Source organism: Ammodytes marinus, assembly GCF_949987685.1.
Source record: "Ammodytes marinus genome assembly, chromosome: 6".
Classification (NCBI taxonomy): domain Eukaryota; kingdom Metazoa; phylum Chordata; class Actinopteri; order Uranoscopiformes; family Ammodytidae; genus Ammodytes; species Ammodytes marinus.
In genome coordinates this window covers 31710730-31733006 of record NC_137235.1, presented here as the reverse complement: position 1 = coordinate 31733006, position 22277 = coordinate 31710730, and the positions used below count along the sequence as shown (strand labels likewise).

The following is a 22277-nucleotide window of genomic DNA, read 5'->3' as shown; positions in this document are numbered from 1 at the left end:
CCAGGTGCTCTAAAAAAAGACTTTGTGCCATATAAGTCCGCCTGGAAATATGTTTTGGTAATTTGCATAAACTGAAAAACAGGTTTTTGACCACAACTTCCTCAAATGTTACGCAATCAACACCAAATTGATCACGAAGCACCAGGGGAATGAGATACAGATTTCCGTAAAAGATTAGTAGCATAGCTTGAAAAACATGGCCGCCATTGACCAAAACGTTAACACAGGGGCGGGGCTTAGCAGCTAATTGGCCATAACTCATTGACCATAGGGCCTATCATCATAAAACCTCTTATACTGTATATGTGCAGAAAATTTGTGGTTGCATTTCCTTTTTTTCGGGCCAAACCCATAGGGGGGGCCACAAATGTTAAAACTAATACTCTCAGAAATGCAATGTTTGACAGGCCACGCCCCTCGCCCCCTAACTCTGATTGACTTGAAATTTCTTACACACATACAGCCCATGGTGCACCACAAAATAGCCTCTTGGACCATAGGGGTCAGCCATGATTTTCTTTCTTCTTCTAATTTGCATAAACTGAAATACAGTCACGTGACATCTACTTTATGGATTTCCAACCTATCATCACCAAATTGTGTACACGGCCTTACGGGACCGACATACATGGGTATACAGTTTTACCGAGATAGCATAAGAAACATGGCCACCGTTAACTACCATAGAGAATGAATGGGAAATGTTCAGAGAGATACGGGGGAAAACAGCGCCCCCAAAATCCCACTTGTGCCCAAAAATATATTACATCCGTAGTGATAAGGACTACCGTAGAGAATTAATGGGAAAACGCAGCCCGCAGCATCCGGGAAATCAAGTTTGATGATTTGCAATGACGGCAACTGTCCAATCGGCCTCAAACGTGGGACTCAGGGGCCGGTGGTCGGTGCCGGGGGGCACTTTTAACATTTTCTCGGAATTTTCAAGTTATACTTCACTATACATTTTCGCCGAGCACTTGACCCTAACGTGTGTGTGTGTGTGTGTGTGTGTGTGTGTGTGTGTGTGTGTGTGTGTGTGTGTGTGTGTGTGTGTGTGTGTGTGTGTGTGTGTGTGTGTGTGTGTGTGTGTGTGTGTGTGTGTGTGTGTCAGAGCTGAAGAGGATCCAGCAGACAGACCTGGAGAACATGCAGAAAACCCTGAAGGAGACAGAAACATCTCTCTCTGTAAGACAACTTCTTATATTAAAAAATTAACAACAATCTCCAAAAGACTGTGATATAACTGAATGAAACAATATTCACCGTCACATACTGTGTGGTTAATGGTAAGTTATACAAATGTTGCAGTTGTCATTTTAAAAACCTTATTTTACTCCTGGAAATATACTGTACTTGATAACACAATCATTCTTAACAATGTGTGTAGAATTCATAGCTGGGTGGTAAGGAGTTGAGCTGCTGCAACAATCAATAAGTTTAAGTACCAAGAAAATTCAAACATTGGAATAGTAAAATCATTTTTTCTTTAGTTATAAGGTTGAAAGCAGAAAAGAAAAGAACAACAAGGCTGGGATGATTGGTCTGAATACACACAAACAAGAGCGTTTCCTTATGCCCACAGTATTGTCTTCAGTGTGAGAGGATTACAAATTTAAAATCAATCAGACAGCAAAAAATCAGACAGTCCTCAATAGGACCAAAAAAGTGGATCACATCACCCCAGTTCTGAGGTCTTTACACTGCTTTCCTGTCAACCAAAGAATTGATTTTGAAATATTGATGTTGGTCAAAATGGTTTAGGGCCAAAATACATCTCTGACCTGCTGATCCCTCATGAACCAATCAGAGCTCTCAGGTCATCTGGGACTGGGCTATTGACAGTACCCAGAATAAGGACTAGACAGAGAGAGGCAGCCTTCAGTTTTTATGCACCCAATCTCTGGAATAAACTTCCAGGGGACTTGAGGTCCGCTTCTGTAAAGCACCTTGAATGGCCTTGTGTCCGAAATGTGCTTTAGAAATAAACTATGACATGATCGTTCATTTCTGCAACAAAACAAGAAAGAAAAATAAATGTTAGCAAAGAAAATACAGAAAAGTGAAACTTCTCCTGTTTTAACAAGTATGGCAAAAGACACAAAATAAACTATATGTTAGTATGAGAAAAATACACTCCAAAAAACGCAGAGACTGCTTTGGCCACAAACATGATACATTTTCTTGATCCTTTTCTTGATACTTCTATAATGTCATAATAACAATCTCTGTCTGTCTGTCTGTCTGTCTGTCTGTCTGTCTGTCTGTCTGTCTGTCTGTCTGTCTGTCTGTCTGTCTGTCTGTCTGTCTGTCTGTCTGTCTGTCTCCAGGACAAAGTGTCGTCTCTGTTGGCAGAGAAGGAGTCTCTGCATGAGACTGTGAGAGCAGAGGAGGAGAGGAGGAAAGGCATTCTCAATGACAAGAGTCTGGTAAAGATTAAGACTTAATATTACCTGTAACTGAAGTCTTCCTCATTGTGTATAATAGTGGATGGCTATGTATTTGACAAAACAATTATAATGTCATTCTATAATATTATTAATTATTTCTTTCAAGTATCTTTTTATTGAGCAATTTAATCACACAAATATTCCACCTTTACATCAAGGCAAATTTTTTGTGGCTCAATTTGAATATAAAATTGGAATCACCATGAAATAAAATTGCAAATTAAGCACAAAGAAATATACATTTTCGATAATAACACCACCTTTGTCAGTAATGCTGGGCTTACACTACACGACTTTTCACGCGATTTGACAGTCACGGACAATCTTTCAATGTCGGACTGAAATCACGGGAGTCTTTCTGGAGTTGTGGCGCGCGCACGTAATCTCAGTCGTTTGGTGTAAGGTGGACTTCCGACCCAATTTCAGCCAGACTTCTCCCCGTCTTGACGTTCCGACATTATCAAACATGTTTGATATTATCGTTAGTCTTAAGGGGTTGGCTCAAGCGAGATGACGTGAACACTGTCACACTCTCTCCAGCACCAAACACGACGCAGGAGTCCATTTTACCTGCTAAAAAAAACTTTTTATTTCACTGAAATCACTTTTAATTCCCAGTAGCAGGATTGGAAATGATATTAATTTCAAAAGGAATCTAGTTGTAGTCTTGCAATATGAGACCCACTGTCTTTTCAAAATCTCAGTCTGTGACTGAGAAGTTGAACTAATGACTAATATAATTGTCTTCAGGTGTGAGTTGATTGTCTTTAGATGTGAGGGTGTCAGTCTTAAGTCTTTTTAAAGTCCTTTAGTGTAAACCCAGCATAAGATGTCAATCTGAAACGTAGCGAATGGTAACGTTTAAAGGATTTTAAGATATTTTGATAATGTAGTATGAATGCCTTCCAGTGGTTGTGACCCTGTAGCAACTAATAATGTAATAAAAGTTCATAATGTAATAATCGGCTCATAATGTAATAAAATCACGGACGCATAACATAATAAGAGCTTTGCGCATAATGTAATAATTTAATAACTTATTACTTTAATTAATTAGCCTTATTGACAGCGCTCATAATGTAATAACAGCTCATAATGTAATAATAGCTGTGGGAAAAATGTTGCATCTATCTATCTATAAAGCAAGAAATGTCTGTCTGTCTGTCTGTGTTCCTGTGGCTCGCATATCTCTCTCAGTTTTAGTCAGATCAGCCTGAGCTTCCGGATATTGCTTGTGCACACCACAAAGGTGTGCATCCTTCATTTTGAAGTTTTTTGGACCAAATATGTAGAAGTTATCATATTATTATCATGCTGGCGGTGAATACATGCGCGCACTGAAGGCCACAGTAACGCCGGGCATGAAGTAGTGTCCGGCTAAACCCCGCTTCCCTCTGATTTGATTGGCCGCTGCTACTAAAGCATGAATTTACGAGCGGGACACACACAGCAGACCGACACAGCCTGGTGTTACTTCCTCATTCAATGCACCCAACTTTCGAAACAAAACGTTCTTAAAACTTTCCACAGACACCACCAACTCCTCAAACCTGTCCGCTTTAGTGTTAAAGATCGCACGTTACGCTATTTTCACTGTTATAGAGTTAATGTATAGTTATGTGCCTATGTGTACTGTAGGCTACATCTGTTTATGTGTCCCACTTTGATAGACGGGTTACATTTAAGCATTCATAAGCTACTGCTTCCTACGGGCACTGCACTAGTTATCATAATTTTACCTCTCAAATAAAGCTGCAAGTAAAGGTGCAAGGTGGATAAAGCAAAAGGCATGGGCTTCATTGTATTAGTTAACTAAATTAGTGAAACCAAGTATTATTTAATAGTAATTGCATTCTCACATTTTATTTGAAAATCAAATAAGTGAATAATAGTACACCCGCTGGAGTGGGGACTCCAACATTTTTGCATTTCTAAGTGTAACGGTGTGGGAGGAGATAGAGCTAGAAAATGTGTCGAAAGAAATAATAATAATAAGAAGAAGAAGTATGGTGGATAACAATAAGTACAGGCCCTAAATACTTGGGGGCATAAGTACAGGCCCTCAAGTATTGATTAACTAGAAAATCCTGCGGAGATTTTAAAAGTACAGGCCCCCCGCCGCCGACCGCCAGTCCCGCATCGGCAGTGAAAAGCAAAGAAGTTCAAACAAATATGGCAGCCTTTCCTTGACCATATGTCAGTTCTGAAGGGACCTACATGAAACCTCACCTTGGTTACCTTGAGGAGGACAGATGCAGTGCGATAACAATGTCAGTTTAGAAATAATAGGTCTAAAATGATTCAATTGGTTGGCTTTCTTTAAAAGCAGATGGAAGAACACCAAGAGGTGAAAGAACTGTTAAAAATAGATCAAATACTTGGTCCGACTGTGTTTAAAACCTCTTTAACAAACTTGGTGGGAATTATATCCAGGCTGCATGTGATGGGTCTCATGTCTGTTAAGATTTCGGATTAAAAAGGACAGTGAAACATGTTGAAAATGGGTCAAATATGTACAAATGACTGGTGGATAAAATGCTGTCTGGAGGGGTGATGGGATGCCTAATAAAATCGACTTTGTCTAAAAAAAACTGTAAAAACGGCTTGGTTAGCCCAGATTGTAACACTAATCAACTGATATTATCATAGTAGATGCCTTATTGTTTGTAAATTCTTGTTGGTTAAAATTGTCCTAAAAATGTAATTTACCGGAAATAATTGAAGCTTTAATCCAGCATTTCCTAGTGGCCTAAAAATGTAGTTGCAGGCATTTCTGGGCCAGAGTTTCCTTCAAAACCGAACATTATTGACTGTATGAAGTCAGTAGATTGGCAGTTCTTACCTGTGGAATGCTTTCTCTGTGTGTTCTGATACATTTTGACCCAGAAGTTATGAGAAGTGCAGACAGAGAGAGTCTGTATAGCTACAGCAGTTGGCACTGCGCAGTGAGAGCACTCGCTCAGGCATGCATGCTGCGTTCAATTGCACGTGAAAAAATCTGGGACTTCACTTCAGACAAGGCAGCGCACACATTGTGCAGAAATAATTTTTTTAATCAATTTTAAAAATGTGGGACCTAGGACCATGTCTTAGACTGTATATAAAACATAAAAACTAACAGATGTACTGGAATGCAGTACTACTGAGTCTGAAGCTCCCATGTCCTGAGTAAAAGAACACACCGCTGCAGCGAGATTAATAAGCCATAGCCCCTCAGATAGTATAACAGGGCAAAGAAGCAAATACAGGTGCTTTCATCATTCACCATTGTGTGTGTGTGTGTGTGTGTGTGTGTGTGTGTGTGTGTGTGTGTGTGTGTGTGTGTGTGTGTGTGTGTGTGTGTGTGTGTGTGTGTGTGTGTGTGTGTGTGTGTGTGTGTGTGTGTGTGTGTGTGTGTGTGTGTGTGTGTGTGTGTGTGTGTGGTTCAGAAGGACTCCCACACAGTGTACCTGGAGCAGGAGCTGGACAGTCTGAAGGTGGTGCTGGAGATCAAGAACAACCAACTGCACCAGAAAGACAAGAAGCTGATGGAGATGGAAAAGATGGTGGGTGTCTATCTATCTATCTATCTATCTATCTATCTATCTATCTATCTATCTATCTATCTATCTATCTATCTATCTATCTATCTATCTATCTATCTATCTATCTATCTATCTATCTATCTATTTTTCATGGAGGCAAAAATGATTATAACACTTGGCATTTCAGTTGTTTTTGTTGAATTGACCATTAAAATACCCATACAACGAATTGAATATCAACAAAGTCATCAGTATGCTATAAAATATAGAATAGAGCCATGATAAAGAGATTTAGGTCATTTTCCTTACAAAAAAAACAAGTAAGGCCTATTACACACAAGCACTCTAAAGTTGTACTGACCCAGGGCTGTCTGAAAGTTATCCCCGGAGGGATAACCACTAAATCGCAAATGCGAATATGGGGAAGGGGAGGAAACCAAAACACACGGAGCTTTAAAGGGCCACACAGGCTACCTTTAAGATGAAACACTAAACAACAAACTAAACCACCACTGCCACGCAGCTGAAAGAATAGACAAATAACTCAACAGTTAGCTTGGGAACTCTAAACACAGAGAGCACTGATAGAGAACCTCTCACTATCCCAGAGGGCGAGACAATGTATACAATATTTGTAGGCTTCGGGACCTTTCCTCACACTGATACAACAAAGGAAAAATAAAACACAACCTGTTTCCAATATGAAAACAATCAGACAAGTGCTAAGTACAGAAACCAACATATGGTATAAAAGAACAGAAACATACTGTATATATATATACAATCATATGAAAAAGTTTGGGAACCCCTCTCAGCCGGCATTATAATTGACTCTGCTTTCACAAAAAAAATATAAAAGTGGTATGTCTTTAATTTACCAGGAACAGCTAAGTACTGGGATGTTTTCCAAACAAAGATTTTTTGAAAAGCAGTATTTGGTTGTATGAAATAAAATAAAATGTGAAAAACTGGCTGTGCAAAAATGTGGGTACCCTTGTGGTTTTGTTGATTTTAATGCCTGTAACAGCATGTAAAACTGATGAATTTAAACACAAAGTTGGTTGGATTATGTTGTTAAGCCTTGAACCTCATAGAAATGTCTGTTTAATCATGAGAAAATTTATTTTAGGTGCCTAAATGCAAGTTGCACTTCTCTTTGACTCTCTGCTGAAGTGAGACAGAATGGGATCATCAAAACAGCTCCCAAAAGATCTGAAAAACAAAGATTGTTTATTGTCATGGTTTAGGGGAAGGCTACAAGAAGCTTTCCCAAAGGTTTCAATTGTCAATTTCGACTGTAGGGAACGTTGTCAGGAAATGGAAGGACACAGGCACAGTGGCAGTTAAATCCAGGCATGGCATACCAAGAAAAAAACAGGAGCGGCATAGGTGGAGGATTGTGAGAATGGTTGCACACAACCCACAGATCACCTCCAAAGACCTGCAAGAACATCTGGCAGCAGATTGTGTATCTGTACATCGTTCAACAATTCAGCGCAATTTGCACCAAAACATCTGTATGGCCGGGTGATGAGAAGGAAGCCCTTTCTGCGCCCACGCCACAGATACAGTTGCATGGAGTATGCAAAAGCTCATTTAGACAAGCCAGATTCATATTGGAAGAAAATGCTTTGGACTGATGAGACAAAAATTAAGTTATTTGGTCTTTATAAAAAGCAGATGTTTTGGTGCAAATTGCGCTGAATTGTTGAACGATGTACAGATACACAATCTGCAGCCAGATGTTCTTGCAGGTCTTTGGAGGTGATCTGTGGGTTGTGTGCAACCATTCTCACAATCCTCCACCTATGCCGCTCCTGTTTTTTTCTTGGTATGCCATGCCTGGGTTTAACTGCCACTGTGCCTGTGTCCTTCCATTTCCTGACAACGTTCCCTACAGTCGAAATTGACAATTGAAACCTTTGGGAAAGCTTCTTGTAGCCTTCCCCTAAACCATGACAATAAACAATCTTTGTTTTTCAGATCTTTTGGGAGCTGTTTTGATGATCCCATTCTGTCTCACTTCAGCAGAGAGTCAAGGAGAAGTGCAACTTGCATTTAGGCACCTAAAATACATTTTCTCATGATTAAACAGACATTTCTATGAGGTTCAAGGCTTAACAACATAATCCAACCAACTTTGTGTTTAAAGTCATCAGTTTTACATGCTGTTACAGGCATTAAAATCAACAAAACCACAAGGGTACCCACATTTTTGCACAGCCAGTTTTTCACATTTTATTTTATTTCATACAACCAAATACTGCTTTTCAAAAAATCTTTGTTTGGAAAACATCCCAGTACTTAGCTGTTCCTGGTAAATTAAAGACATACCACTTTTATATTTTTTTGTGAAAGCAGAGTCAATTATAATGCCGGCTGAGAGGGGTTCCCAAACTTTTTCATATGACTGTATATGAAGGTAAAAACAGTAGAAGTCAAACATTTCCAAACGCTTTCACAGATGAAAAAGAAATGTAAAAAAGTGATTTAAAGGAAGTTATGGACTTTATTGAGTTGACAGAGAGTGCAGGATATACAGTATTGACACTTGTATGTAGTTTTTGCTTACGTTAAAGTGTGTGTGTGTGTGTGTGTGTGTGTGTGTGTGTGTGTGTGTGTGTGTGTGTGTGTGTGTGTGTGTGTGTGTGTGTGTGTGTGCGTGCGCGCGCGCGTGTGTGTGTGTGTGTGTGTGTGTGCGTGTGTGTGTGTGTGTCAGGTGGAGACTAATGTGAAACTGGAGGAGTGTCTAAAGAAGGTCCAACAGGAGAACGAGGACTACCGGGCCCGGATGGACAAACATGCTGCTCTCTCCAGGTTCCTCATTGATCCACATCTATCACTATGCACTGACATTATCAGACCTCACATCAAACATTAGTGCTAGATTTAAAGCTGGGGTATGTGATTTCTGATTGGTCAAAGTTAACATGAGCTGTACACTTTGACCAATCAGAGCGAGGCTCCGATTCTCTGTTCTTATTGGCTGTTGGGACTGTCCATTCACTTTGGCACAACGTTGTTGGTGTAGAGCGTGTCAGGGAGGGACCATTGGGGAGGGACCAAAGAGAACAAGTGGAGAGGTATTTGGATTCGATCCCAACTGCCATTTTCTCCCCTAATCATATACCCCAGCTTTAACACTAGAACCGCCACGGGGTCAATTTGACCCGTGGTGGTTTTTCAACTGCCCATAACTATACTTTTACGAAATATTGAAGCCCCCAACTCTTTGACTTTTCCTAAAATTGTGTTGTGATGCTCTCCCTATGGTTAAATAAAGTCACAATTAAACTGGATTAAAAAAACAGGCATTTATACCTAGAACCGCCACACTGGGTCAATTTGACCCGCACAGGAAAATGAAATATTTTCGAGCAGGTTGCTAGGCAACTGCATTGTTTGGGGTCCGCGATCTGAAAACTGTAGCATATGTGCAGTCATTCATAAACACTTACAATAAATTAGAGATGAAGATAAATACCTAACAACATTATAGTTACTAAGTGAAATGAGTGATGTGAGTCTGATAGCGAGAGATCAGAACTGAGCGCTGTCTTCCACACACCGCGGCTCGCAGCTCAACTGACAGACAGCTGAGTGCTGTCTGTGAGCCGGACAGAGAGCGGCGGAGGCATCCTCCGCCTCAAAACATGTCAATGTGGGGAAAAATGAATGAATAATCAATTAGAGCTTACCTAAAAATAAGTTTGCCATGTTACTGTTTATTGTATTTAGGATTTTAGCTCATTTGGACGCTGTTTTGACCTTCTGTTTTCATTACTATACTTGCGATATTATATCTACTTTCAGTTTCATTACTGAGTCGCCACGAAACGTGATTAGTGTTCTTAAAGATACTTAGATTATAAAACAAGAGGTCCAAAACACAGATGATTATTAAACAAACTAATTTATGACTTTATACCACACTAGAAATGCACGGGTCAATTTGACCCGCCTGGCGGTTCTAGGTATAAATAGAATGCTGGCGGTTCTAGTGTTAACCTCACATTTAAATTGGGACGCACCCCGAATGAAAATAATGAAAGACTTCAGCGAAGGTTGAATACTGAACAAGTTTGTTTGCAGTTTTAACTTTATTTTTGCCAACCTTTTCACCAATGCATCATTGAAATACATTTTTATATTTACTTTTTTGTCTGTCTTGCTTTAAAAAAGAAAAAACAAATCTGTTACAAAAGTACAATTTAAAAATATCGATTTAAGACTTCAACTTTTTAAACATTCCAGAAGACATTATACCAACCAAGTATAATGTATTCTTACTATGTTTTGTTAAAAAAAAACACAACACTGAATTTGAGAGCTTCTATACCTACATTTGGTTGTCTTATTGTTGCCATGGACAGTAAAGAGCTTGTGTGTGTGTGTGGCCCCCTGCAGGCAGCTGTCCACAGAGCAGGCCAAACTGCAGCAGACCCTTCAAAAAGAGTCCAAGGTCAACAAGCGTCTGTCCATGGAGAACGAGGAGCTGCTGTGGAAGCTCCATAACGGAGACCTGCTGGGTGGAGGCAGCCCCCGCAGACTCTCCCCCACATCTCCCTTTGGTTCACCACGCAACTCTGCCTCCTTCCCCACCAGCGCGCCACTCTCGCCCAGATAACCACACGCTATAATATGGTCTCATGGGAAAAACGATACTTCCCCTTGTCCAAAATACAGGGGAAGACTTCAGTTGACGGTGACGTTGTTTGTCGGATATTCATGTGAAACTTGTAACCGTTGGAATAAATTGCATTAAAGATGCTCTTACTTTGAGAGCAACAACAAAAAAAAGATGTTGCGGTGGCACTGATGCACTGTGTGAGCGTGGGACTGGCCTTGCTCTCTTATCAGCCTCTCGAAGAATACGCCTGTCTCTTAATTTTTTTTATTTTTCTGAAGAGAATACCTAAAACGCAGGCACACACCTCAGGGTCTGTACATAGCGCCTCACTCTGGTCACGACTATCGTACCTGGTTTTCTCTTTTGTTGTACAGTTGAGCTCAACCTGCTCTGGTATGTTCCTCTTTTTAATGTGGTGGATGAGGTGGATGTGTCGCTGTGCTTGTGAGATCATGAAATGACGGGTACCTTTTGGTGGATTAATATGGATTATTTTTTGCTCTCCCTACTTTTTAGAAGAGGAGGTTTATTTTATTTTTTCCCCCCCAAAGAGTGAAGACTCAATCACTGAGCGACCTGCTTTGGACCAAGTGGAAGCAGTGGATATAAACGTTATGTGTTGTCCTTCTGTTGGACAAACCTGGAGGAACTGACCTGAATAACATGAACCTTTAATCCAATGTGTGTGAGAAACCTCAAAACCTCCTCTACCTTAATCTGCTACGTGGAATGTAATCACCCCTTGGATGTTTAATCTGACGCATGCCAATGCTCTCTCTCTCACACACACACACACACACACACACACACACACACACACACACACACACACACACACCTCTCAAGAGCCAAATATGCCAAAGAATGGTGTTGGCCAGGACAGTGTTCACCCCCCCCCGAGCCTAATGTCTTATGAACGAAGTGATACAGCCCCACTCCAAGGCCAAGTTGAACCAGTGATCGATCACTTCGTATCAATTTACTTTGGCTTATTTCACAAAGAGTCTGGCCTGCTTTACTCAATCCAAAAAGAAAATGGAATGACTTTGTATGTCTGGTGTTTCTCCTTAAAACAACCTCAGATCTACCCAGATTGCCTCAGTGTACCATGTTCTGCTTTATTTTTTTGACACAGAATAAATACCATATGACATAACGATCAAAGCGACATTGTTTTATTTTGAAAATGTTTTGTATAAATAAATGCAATGGTACAAAAATACAGGAACAGCTTGAGTGTGACATCAGTTTAGTATTGTAGTAGTATGTACCCTGTAACGTTTGGAATTGAACTCATCACTAGCGTCTTTCAGTGACTAAAAAAGCTAAATATAAATTCTATCAATTATTATTATTATCACTTCATCAATGTGCATTTGAAAGCTTATTTGCCACGAGGAAGCTGTTGACCTGCTGATTGGCTAGGGGCCGTGTTGTCCTGGTAACGGAGGCGGGACATGCTCAGCCAGGTCAGAGGCTCGTACCATCATCACCACTGATTTGATGGAGTACCACCAGCCGTGCCAAGTGTACCACACCACCCCGTCATCAGACATGGCTTGGTACGGTCCGTTGTAGTAATGACCATTCAGGTTGCCTGCATCACACCTGGAGGGGGAAAAGAATGCACAATAGATAAGAGATGTGGTCGGGTGGTAACTGCTGTAAAATATATGTCTATGTGTGTGTGTATATCACCATTTTGAACTTCCCTGTGTTTTGAAACACACGGCAGGCAAAAATATCGTTTTTCAGTCATTGGTAAATTTTCTGATTTTTGCCTATTTTGCTGCCATACTAGTTTAACCCATTGATGACTATGGCAATCTAGGATGTATGTCCTCAATGCCTGAGGGTTTTCTGAAAAATAGTACGAATTGTCAAGTCTACCAAAACCTTAATATCCAAGCCTGAAACACATAGAAACATGAAATAAAATACATTTAAAGGTTAACAGGTTTTATTTAAACATGCTCCCTGAGCGCTTACAAACCAACACATTTTTCTAAAAATCGTCAAAATTAGATGGGGGAGAAAAAAATAATAATATAAAATATTTAAAAATAATGTGCTAAATGAGGTTATAATCCTGCTTCCTTTTAGCATGGATAGTAGTGACTGAGTGTGCAGTGGAGGGATAAAGATAGACAGATATAGGAAGGAGAAGATAGCTTTATTTTATGATTTAGTTCAGTTATCACTGGCACCATAAATCCGACTTCCCAATACAACTGGAACGCAGACTGACTCCTGCTGTCGGGAGCCGGTCAGCTGGTCCAAACGGCTGTACACCACGGAGATGAAAACGAAACTGAAACTTAACTATCGCATGGCTGGGCTGAATTTGAGTTGGAGCAGCAAAATATAGCCTAAATTCATAAATATTGTTAATAAATAGATGCAATGTGTTCTGTGATTTTCGTCAGTAGGCTAGCCTATAGTAACCGGGGTGAGATTGGTTTCATATTCGACATTCGTAGACCTTGATTCTGCACTCCGAACGCCACTAACTGTTCTGTAATACACTATCGCCGACACATTTTTTATTTATTTATTTTTTATTCTTTTGATTGGTGTGATTTTCGGCAAACCATACAACTTTTGGGTGGTCACGTGGTCTTAAAAATCAACAAAACCCACCTCGTGTATTTGAACCATGACTATGTTGCGCATGCCATGAAAATTAGATAAAGTAACAATGCTGCGCTACACAGCATCAGGCAGGAGATACAATGTGGCATCGCGCAGCAGCCGTCATCAATGGGTTAAATCAAAAGGTGCACACTGTATAGATACAGTATATCCTACATGTCAGTGGCGGCTGGTGAATTTTCTTTTAGGTGGGGCTGACATTTTATAAACCAAAACCATGTAGGGGGGTCTGGGGGGATCCTCCCCTAGAAGATTTTTTGGTGATTTTCACATACAAATTAAGCATTCTGGTGCATTCTGACAAAATAATAAAGACAAAATAGAACATTTCCTTACAAAGACAAATGGGGCAGGGGAACTAGGTTTTAACTTAATTTATTTGCCTTGTAGAATTCAGCAAGATTAAAAGTGCAAATAACAATTGAGAATTATACACAAGTTAACATTCTCTCTCTCTCTCTCTCTCTCTGGCGTTAATCGGTATCACACCCAGAAGTACAAGCCTTCAAAGACTGAATAAGAGATAATAAAAGTTGAAATTTAAATCATCAGCAAGTGCTGGGAAACAAGTGATTATGATCACTGATAAAATTAATACATAAACACAAATTGTGACCATATGTCTTGTGTGCGTCACACCACCATAGGTTTGCAGAGAACTATATATATATACAATATGCACACTAAAAGCATGATGCCAACATAGGTTTGCAGAGAACTATATACAATATGCACACTAAAGGCATGATGCAAACATAGGTTTGCAGAGAACTATATACAATATGCACACTAAAGGCATGATGCCAACATAGGTTTGCAGAGAACTATATACAATATGCACACTAAAGGCATGATGCCAACATAGGTTTGCAGAGAACTATATACAATATGCACACTAAAAGCATGATGCAAACTTAGGCAATAGGTGAGGTTCTACTAGTGTGTTATGAACGTGACAATCGCATAAACAACGTGATAATGGTAAGTCTAGCAGTAATCATATCATACATGCTCAAAGTTTAAAAAAGCACTGCATAATATTTTGAGTTGCACTACTCATAGACTGTAGAAGAGGGGGGAGCTGCTACTACAACTGCTAATAGGGATGCTAACGGAACATGAGCAGAGAGGTGTATCTCCTGCTCTGACCGCAGCTGGGAGGGACTGCTGCGCGAGGACCGGGCCGCCGCCTATCAGTGCTCTGTGACGGGGAGGGGCCGGGGAGTCTCCCGCTGCTCGTTGAGAACAGTTAAAAGTGATACTTGCCTTGGCGAAAAAGTCCCAAATAACACCAGAAAAAAGCTAGATTTGTCGCTTGTCGCTGTTTTGAAAAAAAAGTCGCCAGGGGGGTAGAAAAGTCACTAAATATAGCGACAAAATCACTAAGTTGGCAACACTGCACGCGACTCCGCGAGCAACCGGTAGTAGATCCGAATGTTGTTGTTTTTGTTGCCAGGTAACCAGTTACAGGGCGCCAATGCCTAGCGCCCCAAACCCTCCGTTAAAACTGAATGGTAATAGAAATTGATAGGGCCACTCTGAGTGAACGAGGGTTTGGGGCGCCGTGAACTGGCGCCCGTAGAAGTCAAATTAGTCAGTTTCGAGCTTGAATTTAGCCATGAAATGTAAATACAGTGCCATAATATAAATTCAGTGTGCATTCTTAAGTCAAATTAAATAGTTTAGTTGCCTCAAATTAATAAAAAAATAATAATTTTTTTTTTTTTTTTTTTTTGCGGTAGTATTTTTACGACGCCAGCTGTCGTAAAGCTCTTTTCTAGCGCATGCCGGACGTGCGCGTGTCAAATGATTAGGTCAGTTTAGTGCATGTCCGTGTGTTGAAAGTGTGAGGGCACAGAATCTTTTCGGCTCTGTGAGAGTGACACTGCATCAACCAGTCAGTGCCACACACACCTGATTGCAATGAGTTGATGCAGTGTCACCTCTCACGGAGCTGAAAGATTCTGTGCCCTCATATAAAGCAAATGAACGAGAGACGGCAATACGGATCACGATGAGGTAATGTGTTTATGTTGTTGTAAATAATGACTTTCGGATGAATAATGGTCATCTGATGATGATGAAGCAAAGTAAACTTTGTTTTAGTACCATTCATTCACTTAGGAGTAAACGCTGCAGGACTAGTTCACTCCCGTTAAATTGTTTACACGTTGCCTGGCAACGCCCTCCTCCCGCCCGTCTATCACTCTCCCTTTTAGCTTTTAGTTGTTGAATTTTCTTTCTTTCTTTCTTTGATAGTTCTGCCCCATTATCAGCCATTATGACAACAAATAACTGTCTCAAACAAGGCTTCCCTTACCTGGTGGGATAGGCTACTCAAATCAGGTTGCTGCGCTACACTGAACTCTGCGACCAATACGAATATGTGACCATAGAGCCTGCATGCCCAAGCCGAAAATCAAACTGGGTGTGGGACCAGACCAAAAGGTATTAATAAAAACTATATAAAAACTTCTTTCTTTGCACTGATTTGCTGTTAAAGGTAATGTATGCTGTTTAGGCTGTTTTAAAGATTTAAAGATATTTAAAAGTTCCTCGTAGCCACTTTAACTTCTTACGTTAGCACAATCAACTAAACTTTCCATAATCATTCTCAGCACTATTCTGAAGGTTATTACTGAAGGATTTGTTCATATTTTGTTCATTGTGTGATTTATGAGATGTTTGGTTCTTGATAACGTGCTGAAAATGCATTGTTTAGAGACCTCTACATAGTATTTTTTGATATTAAAAAGTAAGGAACCCTGTATCCCAAATCTTTTCAGTAAAAACTTTGGACACTAATATGTTGATAACACAAAGTTTGGCTTTATCCAAAATCTAGATGTTTTGGTTTTTAAAGAGATGCAAATTTACAATACAAAAAATTACTTTTTTTACACAAGTAATACACTGGTTAACATGATGATTATGTATACGTTCAAATGTGACCCTATTCACCTGCAGTGTCTCTTAACTCTGCAGGCACAGACAGTAACCCTGCGTTCCAATACCCATACTTTCCTACTATTTAGTATGCCAGAAAAAGATTTAGGATGTCCCAATACATGCTTGTCAATTGTAGTATGCTGAAAATACATAAATGCCCCACAAACTCCAATAGCATTTTGGAGTATTCGTCATTATTCTTGACATTTATCGACATATGAAAAAAATTCTTCCTTATCTGATTTTTTTTTTCTCTCCTGTGGCCCTAAAACTCTTCTGTACTTTAGTATGTAGTGTAGTAAAGGAAAAAGTATGTGATTTGGAACGCAGGGTGTGTGTCTTTGAATTACCTGCTGAACCACCAGCCTGCCTTGCTGTGTCTGATACAGCTGGCGTCGTCAGGCTTTTCTCTGTGGTTGCGCTGGTCGTAGGTGCTGAACTCCAGCCCAGCAGAGGGGCCGTTGGCCATGGCGTTGCCTGCATCCCCGCTGTACTCACCCAAGTGTAACGCGAACTGATCCTTTGGAGTAAAAATAAAAAAGTATGGAATGAATCCTTGATGTTCCATAAGAGCTTTTGGTCCATTAAACAGTATTATCTGATCCCTGCAACCGGAGTGACATTCAGTCACTTTGATTTCCTCATAAAGAAGACAAACAAAGGAAATGTAGTTTATTTTACATGTCTCGACTATGATAGAGTGATTCTCTGATGAGGTCTAAATAGAGCTGCATGATTATGAATGACATCAGAATAGACGGGTGATGGAGGAAGAGGAAAATGAAAGAGTAGTAAAGGGCAGAAGTAGGGCTTGAACATTTGAATTCATATTTGATCTCATGAAAGAGTGTATTGTATAGATACAGTATGTTCTATCTTTTGTGATTTAAAAAAATGAAGCACAAATTACTAGTTACTATGTTTATGTATTTAATAGTTCTAACTGAAATCAAAGGATCACTTGAAAAAAAAAACTTTAACTTGAATATCTTCAAAATAAATATTTGTAAATATTGCCAAGTGCAAAAAAATGTCAATATAACACTGCTGATTAAGGGCAGGAGACGGAGCCCAAAATAGGAACAAGATGCCGAGAAATAAGCAAGATCACAGCGATTAGAGGTTTGGATTCTTTATATGATGAATTGCCCAGCCCAAGGCAGAAGGGATGAGTTGGGGAACAGGTGCAGGCGTTGTTCCCATAGCACATGGGTGTTAATCAGAACATACATAGTCTAAATAAGAGCCTGCTTGTTATGAGAATTAGACAGAGAGCAAGGCTAAAGACGAGCAGATAGATAAGAGTGTTGTGTGAATACAGGCAGACATATTATTACAACATCCTTGGATTGAATCAAGTGTGAGGAGATTTTTAAAAAAACTTGTGAAATAAGTAGCCTGAAAATCCAGACCCACATCTATAACGATATAGGGTCTGGGCCACGATCAATAGACCTTTTCCAAATTCAAGGGGCGGCACTTACGCATGCATTTCAAATACCACTACACGCAATTGGATAGCACTAGGACCAATCAGAGCAATGAACCAGGGGACGTATTCAGCCCCGTTCGTTTAGCGAACAGCGAGCGGGGTTAAATTGGTAAATTAACTTTTTTCTTGCTAATGAAAGATTTGAGGTCCGTCTTTCGAAATCGTTAAGTGTCCGGTTACGCCCGCCCATATCAAATACGATTTGATAGGTGTCCATGAATTTCCCCGACATAGTTAAGGAGCTCCAATGTTTCGTCCCCAGAGTAAGTAAGCTGCAGAGCAAATAGAAATTTGCTAGCGGCGAGTCTGGATTTCCTGGAAGTATGAAGTAAATAACTTGAATTGTGTTGAATGCATGACAATAACACCCTCCCATGAGACTCCATAATGTTCTACTTTAATTGACTCCTCCTGACTTCCTTATTTTCAAGTGTACCTTTTCATCATCCACTTTGAAGTCTTTGTACTCAGCGAAGCGCTGGTTCCCCTCAAAGTCCTCCATGTTCACCCGCAGCTCGTACCTCCCTACAAGACACTGTGTTACCCTGGCAACCATGCTGAAAAAGCAATGTCTGAGGAGTCATCACGCAACGCACACACGCACATGCACACACACGCAGACACACACACACACACACCTGGTGAGGTTAGATGGTGCAGATGTTCATTGCCCAGCCAGAATTCTCCCTCTGGGGAGTAGAGGTCTCCAAATCCATGCTTGTACTCCACCCATGCTCTGTTAACAGACACAAGAGCACACATACTATATTATACATTCATCTCTTCACACAGGGCACAGAGGCTAAATTAAATGCCCACTGGTATGTGTGCAAAAAGCCGACAACACACCTGTCAAAGCTTTCCTTGCCGTCGGTCCTCCTCTGGAAGATGGTCCATCCTCCTCCGTTGTTCATGTCACAGTAGACCCTCAGAGCGGAGGGAGACGCGTCAGGGCGGATCACATACAGCCCACTGGCAACGTTACCGTCCGCAAACACCTCTGAGCAGTCTGAAAACACACACACACACACACACACACACACACACACACACACACACACACACACACACACACACACACACACACACACAATGTCAAAGATTCACAACAGGTAGAGCAATAATATATTATCTTTACATCTCTGTGAGGTATTGTGAACTCCTTGCCATTACCCAGCTCTACTGAAGTGCACAGTGGGGTATGGACCGATCCGTTCCAATATCTGTATCTGGTTCCGATATGGCTGCTTATCTTCTTTATCGGATAACAGATTGACAACTCCAATCCATGTACGACCCAAATTCTATAGTCTCTTTTTTTTTGTCTAAATTATTTTGACTAAGAGAGAAATTCAATTTTAAAACCATAACTATGTAATATGGCACACATCAAAAATAATGTAGCAATTCAAAAGTAGAGTTCTGATGTTCGGCATTCAAACTGTTCAAAGCAGTTAAGATAAACCTTTATGCATTTTTCTATATGTGTTGCTCTTTTAAATTAGAATTGCTGTGTTGCTTAAGCCTTTCCTAACCTTACACATAACATCACCGCACAACAGAGAATTATGATATCGGACAGTATCCGTATCAAGCTGATATCCAAAACCCAGATATCAGAATCGGATCTTACTGAAAATAGTGGAATCGGTGCATCTCTACTGGTAGGGAAGAAGCTTGTGCCTAACTAAGTTGGTTTGCGTAAACAGCTAGACAGGTAGGGAAGCCAACAGGTAGACAGACACAGTGGAGAAAGGTTTGGACCCAGTTTATACTGAAAATCCAAACGGTGCATCACACCATATGACAACAGCAAACCACAGGCTTGAAACCGCAAAACTTCTGATACCACCTCCCAGGGTGCAATCTTGCAAGACCACAACTGTTTTGGAATCTTGTAAACTGGCTAACCTAGTTTCTCTGGTAACGCTGACGTCACGGCTCCACTTCACAAATGCCTTTTTTTTAAAATATTATTACATTTGCTGTCAAAATACCCACACGCGGGTTCTAATGTTAGAAGACAACATGCACAGTGTATCCGCTGCACCATCACTGTGATCAGCGGAGAGTGTTGCCAATTCAGTCTAAGCGATTAGGAAGGTAGCTGCCGACACAGCCCCTTCACAGACCTGGCACTGCAGCCACTAACAGCATGTCTTCTGTTTTCACGAGTTTAACGCGGTGAAATAAGAGGACAGAAAGCTTGTCATTTACAATACTTGTAACTCAAAGCTTACACCAACCGCTTCATGAACGTTAGTGGCATTCATTTTCGGTTACAGTAAGGTTTTATGCATCAAATTGTACCGGAAGAGCTATCTACTAGGCTAAGTGTCACCACCGACTATTGGCTTGGCATGCGTACGACAATGATGTTGGCCTGTTTTCTCCGAAAGCACGTGCACGAGTGAAGTTTTCAAATCCATTTGCGTCTGAAATGTGTTAACTTTTTAAACCTTAAAAGGGGAAAACGGTTGCCTTTTCACTGTGTAAAGTGCCCCTTTAGTGGTAAAAGGCTGATATTAGACTTGAATGCCATGGTGTGTGTGTCTACTGTACCTCTGTAGAGGTCATCAAGGCTGAGGTGTGAGTTGGGAATGTGCTGCAGCTGCTGGGCCTGGCTGCTGTGGAGCCCTGTGATGTAGTGGTGTTGCTGCTCTATCACCTCCATCAGGCCACGGAGCTCTGCCTGCAGACGCAACACCTCCTGCTCACACGGGACAGGGGCCTGGGGACAGGTGAAGACGGGTCAAATTATAACGTATATATCATCATAAAACTTGGATACAGCCTTTTTTTCATTTAAAAACATATTAAGAGAAAGTTTAGTTGATGTTGATGTGTTTTAGAAGTTGATATTTTTGGTTCAGGGTTTTGAAAAAAATTTAAATATGGTTGTGAGAAATATACGGACACAAACAGACAAGGTTTAGTCAAATTAACACCTTAATAATGTACATTTTGGACCTTTTATTTCTACGAGTATGAAAGAAGACATTTTATGGGAGAAAAATTGTCAACAATCTCAAAAATTACCAGTCCTTAATATTATGTTTCAGCCAAACACACATGTTACAGATGGGCAAAGCACCAACACAGAATGGATTCTATACTGTTGGCATACTGGGCTTTTTGTTTTAGTGTCACATTTGAATTAATTATATGCAACAATAATACTTGAAAGTAAAAGTTATGAACATGTTTATGTCACGCAAATCCCCTGAACTTCAATTGAATTGTCCTTCCTTGTTCTGCTTACTTTGGCTATTTTACCTAATGGCTCCAGGGAGGTTTGCTGAGGAATCCACAGCATTTAAGTGACTGAGGCCCAGGCGCCGGTTCTTTAGCTTGGAGGACATGTGTATGAAACTCTAGGTTGGCACTTATAGCTGTGTGGTATTGTCACACACATGGCAGTTACTGCTATAGCATAAGGTGAATCCAGGTAACCGCTTACACGTTTATTTGAGATTATGTCAACGCTGATAGAAGGACACAAGGCCAGTCGTCTGTGTGGAGGCATGAGTTTTTTTTTTTTTTTTTTTTTTAAATACTGGTCCAATTCGCCCCCATGGGCCTCGGCCAGCAGCAGACCCGGGTTCGATTCCAACCCGCGGTCGTTCTCTGCATGTCACTCCCCTATCTGCCCCATTTCAACTCTGTCTCTACACTATCAATAGAAGCATAAAAATGCCCCAAAAAATATCTTAAAAAAATAAAAATAAAATGGTCCAATTCAAACGGTAAATATTCAGTAAGTGTAGTTCATCATGGTTCGACACTCCAAACAATCCAAAAGAGGTTAAAAAAAAGGTTGCTAGGCATTAATATTAAATTGTATCAGACAGACAGTATAGTTAAAAATTACATCAGATTAGAGCTATTAAACATATTGACATTAATGACACAGTAGTGATTCTGTGTAGTGGTCTTACCCCCAGAGAGGCAGCCAGGTAAAGAAGAAAGGCCACTGATGTCCTGAACATTCCCATGATCAACAATCTGACTGCTTCAAACTCTCACTCCGTCTGGACTGTGTGGCTGATTCCCTCTCTCCTCGGCTCAGTTTGGCTGTGTGATGTTGGAGCGTCACCGACAGCCTTTTGTCACTCTCACTCTCTATATGGCTGGAGATTGTTACACAGCACATTGACGGAACTTTGATATACTATCTAGGCCTATGTGACGGACACACCGGGACCTAGACTCCATCTAGTGGTTGGTCGTTGTAACATAGGCTACATCTGTTGTCTCCTGATCATACATATTCCCTGCGTTCCAATCCCCATACTTGGCTTAATACATTTAGTATGCCAGAAAAAGATTTAGGATGTCCCAATACATGCACGTCAATTGTAGTATGCTGAAAATACATAAATGCCCCACTAACTCCAATAGCATTTTGGAGTATTCGACTAATTTCTTGACATTTCTCGACATAATGAAAAAAAAACTTCCATATTTGATTTTTTTCTCCCCTCTTCTGTACTTTAGTATGTACGTAGTGTAGTAAAAAGAAAAAGTATGTGATTTGGAACGCAGGGAATATGCCTTATACTGCACCTACATAGGCACACTCC

At 40.5% G+C, this 22277-nt stretch overlaps 2 protein-coding genes across 5 annotated transcripts in view; one reads left to right on the top strand and one right to left on the bottom strand.

The window, feature by feature from the left end:
* LOC307251581 (uncharacterized protein) overlaps nt 1-11748 on the top strand; it is a 124997-nt gene extending 113249 nt beyond the window's left edge. For 3 of the 4 annotated variants that reach the window (XM_080028956.1, XM_080028953.1, XM_080028954.1), the window contains exons 15-19: nt 1112-1185; nt 2328-2426; nt 5876-5992; nt 8691-8788; nt 10379-11748. In XM_080028956.1, coding sequence (XP_079885082.1) covers nt 1112-1185; nt 2328-2426; nt 5876-5992; nt 8691-8788; nt 10379-10598 — 608 coding nt within the window. In that variant the 3' untranslated portion in view covers nt 10599-11748. The remainder of the gene's footprint in view (nt 1-1111; nt 1186-2327; nt 2427-5875; nt 5993-8690; nt 8789-10378) is intronic. The other variant, XM_080028955.1, reaches the window with a different exon arrangement.
* Nucleotides 11749-12022: 274 nt separating this feature from the next.
* LOC307251540 (fibrinogen-like protein 1) lies at nt 12023-21689 on the bottom strand (the record flags this gene model as incomplete). Its single annotated transcript, XM_080028908.1, has 7 exons — nt 12023-12209; nt 16553-16722; nt 18131-18219; nt 18333-18430; nt 18544-18703; nt 20257-20425; nt 21633-21689. 7 exons carry the CDS (start codon nt 21687-21689, stop codon nt 12023-12025), a joined length of 930 nt encoding a protein of 309 aa, XP_079885034.1.
* Between the last annotated feature and the right edge of the window lie 588 nt (nt 21690-22277).